This window comes from Chiloscyllium punctatum, chromosome 32, assembly GCF_047496795.1.
Source record: "Chiloscyllium punctatum isolate Juve2018m chromosome 32, sChiPun1.3, whole genome shotgun sequence".
Classification (NCBI taxonomy): Eukaryota; Metazoa; Chordata; class Chondrichthyes; order Orectolobiformes; family Hemiscylliidae; genus Chiloscyllium; species Chiloscyllium punctatum.
The window spans coordinates 14,343,894-14,357,324 of record NC_092770.1 but is presented as its reverse complement, the minus strand read 5'-3'; the positions used below and the strand labels follow the sequence as shown (position 1 = coordinate 14,357,324).

The 13,431-nt window shown below is 40.5% G+C and overlaps 1 protein-coding gene across 3 annotated transcripts in view; it reads right to left on the bottom strand.

Annotated features, from left to right (window-relative positions):
- Positions 1-9,781, bottom strand: part of LOC140457907 (tetraspanin-8-like) — a 41,814-nt gene extending 32,033 nt beyond the window's left edge. Inside the window, exon 1 of one of the 3 annotated variants that reach the window (XM_072551683.1) lies at positions 9,667-9,781. Coding sequence is in view for 2 of the 3 variants with exons in the window: in XM_072551684.1 (XP_072407785.1) it covers positions 6,434-6,493 (60 nt within the window). In the remaining variant the exon portion in view is untranslated. Of the gene's footprint in view, positions 1-6,433; positions 6,602-9,666 lie in introns of those variants that run through there. The other 2 variants (XM_072551684.1, XM_072551682.1) reach the window with 2 other exon arrangements.
- Positions 9,782-13,431: the final 3,650 nt, after the last annotated feature.

Genomic DNA, 13,431 nt, shown 5'->3' with positions numbered 1-13,431 from the left:
CATAAGTATGTCAGGTTAATAGAATAGAGTCCAGAATGTAATGTTACAACTGTAGAGAAAGTGCAGAGAAAGATCAACTCTAATATATGAGAGGTCCGTTCATAAGTCTGATAACAGCGAGGAAGAAGCTATTCTTGAATCAGACAGTACATGTTTTCAAATTTTTGTATCTTCTGCCCGACGGAAGATAGTGGTAGAGAGTATGATCAGGGTGGGAGGGTCTTTGATTATGTTGGCTGCTTTCCTGGAGGCAGCTATAAGTATAGACAGGGGCAATAGAAGGAAGGCTGGCATGATGGGCTGGCAGGAGACTGGAAGAAAACATCAAGCCCAACAGCATCAGGAGGTGGAGAAGTCGACCTTTCGGATTGTAAGGGTTACACCCGAAATATCGACTTCTTCATTCCCAGATGCTGCTTCGCTTGCTGTGTTTTTCATGCCACCTCCCTGTCTATTTTGGATTCTATCATCTGCAGGGTTTTGTCTCTAACCCTGAAGGATGGACTGGGCAGCACTCACAACCCTCTGCAATTTTCTTGCAGTCTTGGTCAAAGCTGTTTCCATACCAAGCTGTGATGCAATCAGATAGAGATGCAGCATAGAAAACATCCTATAAATTGATAAGAGTCATCGTGGACATGCCAAATTTCCTTAGCCCTCTGAGGACAGAGTGTTAGTCTGTTTTCTTGACTGCAGTGTTGACATGGGCCAGTAGATTGTTGGTGATATCTACTCCTACAACTTGACCACTTCCACCTCCGCACCATTGATACAGACAGGGGTTTGGCCTCAACTCTGCTTCCTTTGTTTTGCTGACATTGAGCAGGAGTTTGTTGTCTTTACACCATGGCACTAAGCTCTTTATCTCTTTCCTGTACTCTGTCTCACCACTGTTTGAGATCTGATCCACAATGGTGGTGTCAAGAACAAATTTGTAAATGGGACTTTGAGTTGAAAGTCGAACTCTTGTAAATTCAAGAACTTTTTTTTCTGAAACTGAAGTAATGAACAAAATTTCAGAGGCTGAGGGGTGACCTTATAGGAGGTTTATAAAATCATGAGGGGCATAGATAAGGTGAATAGCCAAGGCCTTTTCCCCAAGGTAGGGGAGTTCAAAACGAGAGGGGATCATTTTAAGGTGAGAGGAGTAAGATTTGACAGTGACCTGAGGGGCAACGTTTTCCACACAGAGGGTGGTGTGTACATGGAACAGGCTGCCAGAGGAAGTGGTACAGGCAAGTGCAATTACAACATTTAAAAGACATTTGAACAGGTACATCGACAGGAAAGGTTTCGAGGGATAAGGGACAAACACAGGCAAATCTTGCCTGGTCGGCCTGTAAGAGCTGATCCAGAGGGCCTATTTCTGTATTGCATGACTTGATCAAAGGTATCTGTGTTCTCCTTAATTTTCAAAAATGTCAGCCAGAAAACTACAGGCTGGTATCCCTCACCTAATGTTCAAATTGCTTGAACATATTATGTCATGAAGCTCATTCTATAGTAACTGCTCAGCATGGTTTTCAGGCAAAAAGATAAACTGGAACACAAGTTTTACAGACTGTCAATGATCTTGCTTCAAGACGAAAACGTTTGCATAGTAATACTAGATTTCGCAAAAGCTTTTGAAATCTTTTATTCAAACTCCACTCATGAAATCAGGAGACAAAATTAATTAGATCTGGCTCTTCCTTATCAACAGAAGACAAACAATGGTCAGCGATGGGGAAATCACCCTCTCCAGGAGATGCTGCAGTGTCCCAAGGAATCGTGTTAGCATTTTTGCCCTTCTTGACAAATCTAAACAACATCCCCAACAAGATAAAAGACAGGGTGTGACTATTTGGAGATGCATCAGGCAAAGCTCAAGTCATAACAATTCATGGCAAGATAATCTTCCAGAATTGCAAAAATTTTCAGGAAGGTGGCATTTGATGCGAAAAAAAAGGTATGTCATGTGTATTCCCAACAAAAAGAAAACTAAATAGCTTTCACTTCTGCAATCAAATTCTCCGACAAATTAATCTACAATTAATGTATGCAGAGTTTCCTCCCAAATCTCTTATTTTTGTCTGAAGTCCTGAAAGTCCTAACTACTAACAATTAGTCCGTCTGCAACGTCAATAATCTTAAATTCAATCTAGGCTGTGTATCTTGATACCATGTTCCTTCATGATACCATGTTTCCAAATTAAACGATGGGATTGGCAGGAACCAAGTGCACACCAGAGAGGTGGTAACTTTTACAGCATGTGTTGATACTCAAGGCCACATGGAACTGAATAGCTTCTCTCAATGCTGTCCTATTCTGTGAGTTATGAATGTATATTTTGCACGATGTCAAGTTTGACTTAAGCAGATGGCAAACAGAAAATGTTGTGACCTTTAGACATAGTCATAGGATCAACTTTCATACAATTGTTACATGATGTTATAATTATGAGCTTATAGATATTTTAAATCAACCTGTTCAGACAGGTTATAACACACCCCTGGAGCAGATGGTACTTAAACCCCTACATTTTGGCTTAAAGGAAGGGACACTACCATTGCACCATAATAGCCCCAATTATGAGTTTTATAAGTTTATTATATTTTGGAATTACAGCTTTAAGTTTATGATAAATGGGGTTCATGTGACCTGTCCTGCATTCTGAACAACAGAAAGCCTGGATAAACAAATGGATTCCAAGTCTCCAAGTCACAGAAAGCTGTTGTAGACATTCATGATTAGCAGTTATGCCGTAAATGATCCATTTACTGCTCAAATGAAAGGGATATGGGGTCAAGAGTAATTAGTTAGCACATCTATTTTGAAGCATGGTCAATATGCTTTGTGTTGTTATGGGAAAAAAGGGCAGACAAAGTCATTTTGGAGATTGATTTTTGTGCCTGTAATTCAATGAATACACAGTCTACAGTTCTGTGCAGTGAAAGAAATGAGATCACTCAACATTGAGAGTCACCACAGCCAGACATGGAAGAGAGACCATCTGTAGTCAAAACGAGACACATCCTGGAGTCTTGTATAGATCTTGGTAAGGCCAGGGAAAGAAGAATCATTGGAACAGGTTTTACTGTTAGTGGTGAAGCTAAGTAATACTCGAAAGAACAGAGGAAAGAGACTGGCAAATTATTACCTGGCAAAACACAGTTACTTGAGTCCATTAGGAACTGGGAGCAATGTGGATCATTTGCTAAAGTAAATTCAAGCACTGATAATTTTTTCTTGTTTAAAGTATAAAAGTTGCCCACAAAATGAAATTGTACACGGTAAATTTTTCACTTGTTCAATATGTTTTAAAATATGAAATTCAGACTTGTCATTCTTTCGGCTATTAGCTGGGAGTCTAATTCTCCTTAAGAGTTATAGTTCTTTATGCAGATTGCAATATTATAGGTGAATATTTGCCTGTTCAATTACGTGATATACATATGTAGCCCGTATGTAGCTGAGATTATAACACAGAATATTTTCTAATCATCCTGTTCAGTGAGGTTGTTATACCTTCCGGAACAGGAGGGAGTTGAACCCAGGTGTCCCAACTCAGAGATAGGGATACTACCACTGCACAAGAGCCCATCAGGTATAACTCAGTAATTTTCAAGTTCAATTAAAATAAAACAACGTATCCAAAAAAGAAAAATGAAAGAATTGCAATGAACTATGTAAAAGTGCCATACATAAAGAGATATAAACATCAGCAAAGACAAAAAATGAACACTCAAAGCGAAGAAACAATACAGATGATATGGTTTAGGCTGTTACTTTGCATTAATGTTCAATGGTTTTCATTTTATAATAAATGCTAAAATGCAAGCACAAAGACAGATTAGTAATTTAATTCTCAGGCACATTCTGTCCCAGAAGGAAACATTTTTCCTCAGATGTTACATGCAAGGAGATCAATGCCAAAGGGTTGCCTCAAACTGGATGCAAGGTGTGGCTGAAACAAATCCCAAAGTGATGTCTTTTGCAGGGCCTTTCTGCTGAAGATGACTTGGAATTCACTATTTCATACAACCTTTTTATGGCTTTGTTATGTTCATGAACCTTTGTGTATGTACACATCAGCAATGGTTTTCAGCACTAACAAAATGGAAAGCAACTTATTTGAGGCTGACAGATGTAATAAAGAGTAAGACCTTAAATGAAAATGATCATTTATGGGGACAAATAAATACTGACTGTCTGAAGGAAAACAAATTACTTTTTAACAAGGAAACAGTGAGTGTCTGTTTACTTTACATACATATATACACCTTGAATTTGATTCACTCCATGCGATATCAAGGAACAGTTGGATGGACTGGATACTGCAAAGGCTATGGGCCCTGACAATATTCTTGTGCTCCAAAACTTGCCGCTCCCTAAGCCAAACTCTTCCAGTAGAGTTAAAACACTGGCAGCTACCCGACAATGTGGAAAATTGCCCAACTATGCCCTTTACACCAAAAGCAGGACAAATCCAACCTGATCAACTACTGTCCCATCAGTCTATTCTCAATCTCCAGTGAAGTCATAGAAGGTATCAGCATTATCAAGCAGCACCTGCTTGGCAATAACCTGCTCACTAACACCCAGTCTGGATTCCACCTGGGCCACTCAGCTCTTGACCTCAATATAGTCTTAGTTCAAATATGGACAAAAGAGCTGAGTTCCAGAGGTGAGGTGAGAGTGACTGCACTTGGCATCAAAGAGTCCCTGTAAAACTAGAATCCAGGAGTATCAGGAGTGAATTCTCCACTGGTTGGAGCCATATTTTGCACATAGGCAGATAGTTGTGATTGTTAGAGGTCAATCATCCCAGGAGTTCCACAGGGTAGCGTTATAGGCCCAGCCATATTCAGCTACTTCATTAAATGACCTTCATCATGTCAAAAGTGGGGATTTTTGCTTAGGATTGAACAATGTTCAGCAACATTTGTGACTCCTCAGATATTGTTGCAGTCCACGTTCAAATGCAATGAGATCTGGATAATATCCAGGTTTGGACTGACAAGTGGCAAGGATGGTTTTGCGCCTGGCAATTACCATCTCCAGTAAGAAAATCTAACCACCGCTGCTTGACATTCAACAGCATTACCATCACTGAAACCCTCTACTATCAACATCCTGAGTGTTACCATTTACCAGAAACTCAACTGGACTCACCAATAAACATTGGTTACAAGTGCAGGTCAGAGGTTAGTAACACCTTGGCAAATAACTCACTTCCTGACTCCCCAAAACCTGTCCATCATCGACAAGGCAGAAGTCAGGAGTGTGATGGAATACTCCCCACTTGCTTGGATGGGTGTAGCTCCAAAAACACAAGAAGCTTCACATCATCCAGGATACATCACCCAGCCTGACTGGCACCAAATCCACACCCGCCAACACCAGTAATAGCAGTATCTCCAAGATGCACTGCAGAAATTATATTGTGGAAGCAGGCCATTCAATCCATCAAGTCCACACTGACTCTCCAAAGAGCATCCTAACCAGACCCACCCCTAAGCTATCCTCCTAACCCCCCATGTACCATGGCCAATCCACCTAACCTGTACATCTTTGGACTGTGGGAGGAAATCAGAGCATCTAAAGGAAACCCACACATTAGATTACCTACAGTGTGGAAACAGGCCCTTCGGCCCAACAAGTCCACACTGACCCTCTGAAGAGTAACCCACCCGGACCCATTTCCCTCTAACTAATGCACCTAATACTACGGGCAATTTAGCATGGCCAATTCACCTGGCCTGCACATCTTTGGACTGTAGGAGGAAACCGGAGCACCCAGAGGAAACCCACGCAATCACCCGAGGCTGGAATCGAACCTGGGTCCCTGGTACTATGAGGCAGCAATGCTAACCACTGTGTTGCCCAAGCTGATCAATTTCTCAGAACATGGCATGTAAAATATCAATTCCAGCAATTAGGGTCGCCAAACCTCCAGAACCTAAAGCTCAACAACTTGTGAACTGACACGTGGGTTTCACTTCATATTACAGGACTTATTTATGGACGATATCACAATATTAGAAATTGCCAGAAAGGCCGTTTGGAGCAGGAAGCTCAGAAGTTGAAGTCTTGTGATGCTGGGATCACAATCTCTGGTTGCGATCACAGAGAAAAAAAATCCCCTCCAATTTTTGTTTTGAAAAATTTTACGATTGAGAGCTCACAATTTAACAAAACGAACCATTATTGGGGGTACAGCTTGTTAAACGGGAAGCGAGCAATTAAATGTTAACGTCTCAATTGGTAACTCCTAAGCAAGGGGAGTTACATCAATTCGGTATTAGGATGGGGGGTGAAATAAAACATGATTAAATCGGGAAATGCAAACGTTAGTTTCGCATGCACAAATCTTCACTAGTTTGGTTTACAGTACTTTCTGCAATGCGGGAATTGATGAGATGAAATTTAAAAGAGAATACAACAGCTCACCCAAAACAAAACGTTGAAGATGAACATGGAATACTTGATGCATTTATTAACTCCAACCATTCTCCCGGTTTTTATCTCTCGGCCGCCCGAGAGAAACTTTAAGATGCCGCTTCTCCCACTGCTTGACTGACTAGATCATTGAGAGTATCCCTCCCAGTTCTCAAACTGCTTGAAATGAAATCTTCCAAAGGGCGGGTGCGCCTTGCTGCATTGGATATTGCGCAACACGTTGGGCGGCGATGGGGGGTTGTAGCCATGTACCAAAAGGGTTCCCCGGGGAGCTAGAGGACTCTGAGGACACACTAATGTGCTTATTAACAAAATAAACCCGCCAACTCCAAACAAACTACTGTTTGTTACTCCCATCGATGGCTTGCATTCTAAAAACTACAATGTCCATTGATTAATTTTGCAGATAGTTTTCTAAAGTTGTAGGGACAAGGAGTGAAGGTTTAGACTGGTGTACTGGATTAGTGGTGCTGGAAGAGCACAGCAGTTCAGGCAGCATCCAACGAGCAGTGAAATCAACGTTTCAAGGGCTTTTGCCCGAAACGTTGATTTCACTGCTCGTTGGATGCTGCCTGAACTACTGTGCTCTTCCAGCACCACTAATCCAGTATTTGGTTTTCAGCATCTGCAGTCATTGTTTTTACCTTGTTTAGACTGGTGTGTCAAGTGGCAGTCCCTGGTGTCGGTGTAGCAACAATCAGGGGAGTGTGCAAGTCTTTCTACCCAAATGGCCACCCTCAACTATAATAAGGCCATAACACATTAAGATATACGAGCACAATCAGGCGGTTTGGCCATTAAGTCCACTCCTACCTGCATTCCAGAGAGACCATTCCTTCCACGACTCCCTCATTAGGTCCATGCCCCCCCCCCCGCCCCCACAGCCGAACCCACCCTCCACACTCAGCACCTCCCCTTACTGCAGCAAAAGGTGTAAAACCTGCACCCTCACCTCCATCCAAGACCCTAAAAGATCATTTCAAATCTGGCAGAGATTTTCCTGCACATCCACCCACCTCACCTACTGTGGTCTCCTCAACATCGGGGAGACAGGACACCAACTCGCAGAGCAGTTCAGGGAACATCTCTGGGACACACACACCAAACAACCCAACCACTATGTGGCCGACTACTTCAACCCCCCCTCCCATACTCTCCAAAGACAGGCAAATCCTGGACCTCCTCCACCACCAAATCAAAGTCACCTGCCAACTGGAGGAAAGACGCCTCATCTTCTGCTTCAGTACCCGAAAACTACGTGGCATCAACACGGACTTCACCGGTTTCCAAATCTCCCCTTTCCCCACCTTATCCCAGATCAAACTTTCCAACTTAGTACCTCCCTATTGACCTGTCCTACCTGTTCACCTTCCTTCCCACCTATCTGGTCCACCGTTCCCACCGACCTACAGAATTAACTCCCACCTGCATCCGCCTATCCCCCTACCACCTACCATCCCCCGGCCCCAACACCACGCCCCATTTATCTCTCAGCCTCCTTGCCCTACACATTCCTGATAAAAGGCTTAGGCCCGAAACATTGGCTCTCCTGCTCCTTGGATGCAGCCTGACCTGCTTTGCTTTTCCAGCGCCATACCTTTTAATTCTGCTCCACCATCTAATCTTGCCATGTCTCTTAACTCTCTTCTCCTGCCTTCATCCCATAACCTTTGATGGCTTCTGTAGCAATAAGTTCCATAGATTAACCACTGACTGGCTGAAGAAATTGTCCCTCATCTCAGTTCTAAAAGGCCATCCCTTCACTCTGAGGCTATGCCCTGGGGTCCAAGCCTCTTCTATTAGTGGAAACATCTTCTCCCATGTCCACTCTATCCAGACCTCTCATGATTCTGTAAGTTTCATTGAGATTCTTCTCAACCACTCCTCATATGAGAAGCCCTTCATCCCCAGGATCATTCTTATACTCTCCTCTGGACCGCCTCCAACGTCAATAAATCCTTCCTTTGAGATGGGATCAAAAACTGCTCACAATATTCCAAATGGGGTTTGACCAGAGCCCAATACAGCCTCAACAATACATCTCTGCTCTTATATTCTAGCCCTCTTGAAATAAATGCAAGCATTGCATTTGCCGTCCTAATTGCCAACTGAACCTGCATGTTAACCTTAAAACAATTCTGAACTAGGACTCCCAAGTCCCTTTGTGCTTCAGACTTCCAACACCTTTTCCCATTTAGAAAATAGTCTATGCCTCTGTTCTTTTCCCAAAGAGTGTCATCTCAGAATTTGCCCCATTGCATTCCATCTGCCACTTCTTTTCCCACTCTCCTAGCCTCCCCACTTCCTCAACACTGCCTGTCCCTCAACCGAGCTTTGTGCTATTTGGCAAACTTAGCAACAATGCCCTCTGTTCCTTTGTCTAGATTGTTAATGTATAACATGAATAGCTGTGGTCCCAACACTGATCCCTGTGGAACTCCACTAGTCATCGGCTGCCATCCTGAATAAGACCCCATTATCCCCACTCTCTGCCTTCCACCAGTTAATATCTTATGAACTTTATCATTGCATTTATCAACTTTGAGATGAAGGATTGAAAAGAAAATGCAAAGTCACTGAAACAAAATAAAAAGTATATATAAAATTGCTGTCAATAGACAACTGCAAGAGCTGCAAGAGAACATACCTCTGTCATCTAAATATTAATAGGAATGACATTAGGACTTGCTTTGGCGGAATCCATGTCATCTGAAAGGGAACTCTTGTGGCACAGTAGGCATGTCAGTGGCTCCAGTACCCGAAGATCCATCTGCTACATCCAGGGTGTATCATTACGTGTTCACAAAGTGATAAGTGTTTCTTTAATGACTGGCTCAAACAGGCTGAGATTCCTTCAAGTAATTGGTCATATAGGGATGAATGTAGCGACTTCCACTAATGTGTCTTGATATAATTGCACTTTGTGTGATTGAATGCTATCAAGCTATCCTAAACATTCAATTCACAACAAACAACACCATTAGTATCAGTGCTTTGAAATGTTTATGCAGAAGGTTATGGGGTTTGGTTAGCTCAGATGGCTGGTTTGCAATGCAGAGTAAGTAATTCCAACAGCGTGGGTTCAATTGCTGCACCAGCTGAGGTTACCATGAAGGATATCCGCCCTTACCTGAGGTGAAGTGACCCTCAAGTTAAAACACCACCAGTTGCATCTCCATAAAGACAGAGCAATCCTATGTCTGGCAAGACTATGGCCACTTTACCTTTTACAGAAGTCCTGTTTCTCAATCAGAGGATCAGTGTTCCAGAGCATACAAGAAGAGGTCAAAGGCTAGGAATTGTATGTCCAGTATCTCACCTCCAAAGCCTGATCACCATCTGTGAGATAAAAGTCATGAAGATGATGGAGTATTCCCAGTTGCTTGCTGAATGCAGCTTCAACAACACTCAAAAAGCTCAACATCATTCAAGAGAAAGCTGTTCACTTGATCATCAGCTAAGCTACTGCCTCAACATTCATTCCGGCCACCACCAGCAGTTGCCACAATATAAATTGTGGACAACATGCACCTTGGCATCTCTGCAAGGCTCTTTTAACCTTCCAAACCCATGACCTCTGTCACCTAGAAGGACAAGACAGCTGGTGAGTGGGGATACCACCAACTGCTGATTCCAACTGAGTTGGAGCTATATTGCTGTCAAAATCCAAAAATTCCCATCCTTACAACATGTGAATGTGGCTTCACCAGATTTGCTGAAGCAGTTCAAATGTGGTGTTTTATAATCATAAGCCTGGAGTTAGTGGGATTAGCTATTTCCCTGTAACTTTAGATTGAGGTAAACAGGCTCTAAGATATTTGGCCTGGACCCACGGTATCCACTAAACCCCCAACCAAAAAGAAGAAAATCAGTCAAGAGTATTCCTCTCTTGCTATTAGTCAAAATTTGTAGCTAGGCTGTAATTCTCCTGGATATTATAATGGTTTGGTTAAAACTCAGTAAGTGTTTCCTACCACGAGGTAATAGCAGTTGGGTTTGCTCAGTATTTGATACAGAAGGTTAGATGAAACAACTTAAGTTTTAAATTATACATATAAGAAACAATGTAATCTGGCAGTTATACAGAAAGAATAAAGCACAAAGCTAAATAAATCCTCTAAAGATAAGAAAACTAATTCTTATTTCTGTGAAAGAACTTAAAAGTGAAAATTTATTCATGACATATATAAGATTTTAAAAGAGAGTTAGCAGATCCATCAAGCATCAAAGAAATATTACCTTGATCCCTGAGAATGTGAAAATCTTTAGTTCAGAATGAATCTAAAGTGGAGGGAACCAAATCTAACAAATCTCCCCAAATAAATTCCAACTTATTCAACTTATCTTGAGATATTTATAATGGGTTTTAGACACTTAAAATATGGTATGAAACATTACTATTCAATTAGTAATCGACCACCCTTCATCACTAGCCCACATTAGGTGGGAAGAACCACCTATTGTAATTAAACTGCTCATTCAGTTTCTGAGAAATGTTATTTTGAATTTATAATTGAAAGCTAGGATTTAGGCAGCACCCATGTTAGTCAATCTGTTTAGATAAAGCATTGTTTCTATTAAGATAATAAGACTTTGGACCGAGTAATTCGTTTATCAGTTTGTGGTTTTGCATATCAGTGCTAGTGTCATTGTAAGAATCCTTAAGTTATTGTATTGCTTTAAGTCTGTATAATTCCTATTGAAAACCTCACACTGTTTGAAGGGAGATTTCTATGTTATACTTGCAGGCTACTAGTGCCCTTTTCTTTTACAGAAAAAGCAGCTTGGTATACATATTTGCTGAAAAATAACTTTCAAATTCCACACCAATTTTTTGCATCAATTCCAAATAATTTGGACCTAGTTTCTTCACACAAGAAGGTGACCCACCACTACCTTCTCAAGACAAAATTGGAATGGGCAATAAAAGATGCTCATATCTCATGAAAAAATAAATAAACAAAGATTGGCACTCAGCAGTACACACCAACAAATATGAGTAAATATCTACGAGTTACTCACAATCTTTTAATTTTACCATCTTAGAAGAAGGACAGGAAAAAAGTGTCCGTTCTCTTATCTTACAACTAATTCTAATCCATTCAAATAAAAAGTAAGATAAATAAGTGAAATTTGAGACAAAATCTGGGACATTGATAAACCCATTCACAATATTTGAATATATATAAGGTGAAAGATAAATCTTGTTTCTCAGTATATTCATTTACAGAAAGGTAGTAGTACATTGTGTTGTTAATTTTAATTGATTTTAATGAAATGCAATAATAATTCATTTTTGATCATTGTTTGGTGGTAAGGAACTTGAGGGCTCCTGCAAAAACACTTTTATTGACACTTTTTATCTTTCTCTCATGAGGAAATTGTAAAGGGGGACAACATTTTATAATATTTAAGAAAAGTGGGCTAATTGACAATCAGTTGACACGACACAAACGCAAGATTTTATAAGATGATTCTGTTTTGGACTATCTTTTTTTAATTCATGATGAAATGTGTACCAAAGAGAGACATGTGATAGGGTCCAAATTTTACCCAACAAGTCCAGGTGGTTTGGTTGCCATGGGGACAGGTTGTGATTCATTGAGAACAAGATGCAAGATATTCACACCCGAAATACGAGCAGCTGGGCTACTGTGGACAAGCTTTCACTCTCCAACATTTTTGACTAAAAGAGTGAAAGGTTTCTCAGAAAGACAAAAGGCAACAACTAATTTGGTCAGCAAAGAGGAGTGCGCTATCTTTCGTGAACTGCCTGGCAGAATGCATGAGGGAGGATGGTCTTTGGTTGAAGAGATGTATCCCAAGGCACTCTAAACAGGATTTACCCCAAGGAAACCAGAAGGAAAAATCATCAGAGTTGGTTATACTACCAACGGCTAGTATAGAAATTCTCAAAAATCTGAGGGAAGCATCTTTCAATGGTCACTCTATATTGTGACTTATCAAAATGGAAGATTCGAATATTGGAAGCTGGGAGAGATTTTAAAGACTTTAATCCTGTGCAGAGCATATTAGAAATTTTATATAGATTTATATATTTGATATAAAATTATATATTACTGCTCACATTAATGATATTAGGGAATATATTTTCAGTTGTTTAGCATACCAAATATTTACTCAATGTTGCTTTTAACTGGTTTCTTTCAGTAAAAGTCTTACAATTTTAAATTTTATTGTGCAATCCCTTTAAGATGGACACAAGGAATTCAAATTATTTTTAGAAATTATAAGATTCTACGAGCTTGCAATATGAGGGATCATCAACTGTTTTTGGGATCATATCAATTTATTACTACTGGTACTTCCTAAAGGTGTGGAGGTCTTTGATGGTTTGATGAGATGGCTTTTCAGCGATACCTGGTGTATGATGAGTTGTTCCAGGAATGGCATGTGGTAAGGTGGGTATATTATTGGATGAAACAAATGCCAAGGGATGTGTAGGCAGTTAATGAGGCACATTTGGTAAGAGATAGCAAGAAATCTTGTTGGACCTTAGGGCATCAATCCCTCCAAACATCTTGACACAACTCACACTTAGCCAAACCAAATCTACAATTTAGCTCCATGTTTCAACAATCTGATAAGAAACAAAGGCAATTGGACTAAATGATCTTTAGTGGGCAGCTCATTAATAGGCCTTATAACAGCTTGAGCATAAGTAAATGATAATCTGATAAATATGGATAATTAAATTTTTAGGAGTTAGTTTGATGCTGAAGATGGAAAATTATTTGAGAATTTGGAGTTGGTCAGAGAACATCAGCATGATATGAAATTATGCAAAGATGACAGAAGAGTTTGATTGATCTATAACTGGAAGTACATGTGAAAGCTCAAGAGGCTAATGACTAGTGGTAGACATTGAAGGCCAGCTTTTCAACCCAAAGAAAAAGAATTTAACATATATTGGGTATTTCATAACAATGTAAATCTTTACATGACAAAAATACCTTGTGAACAATCAA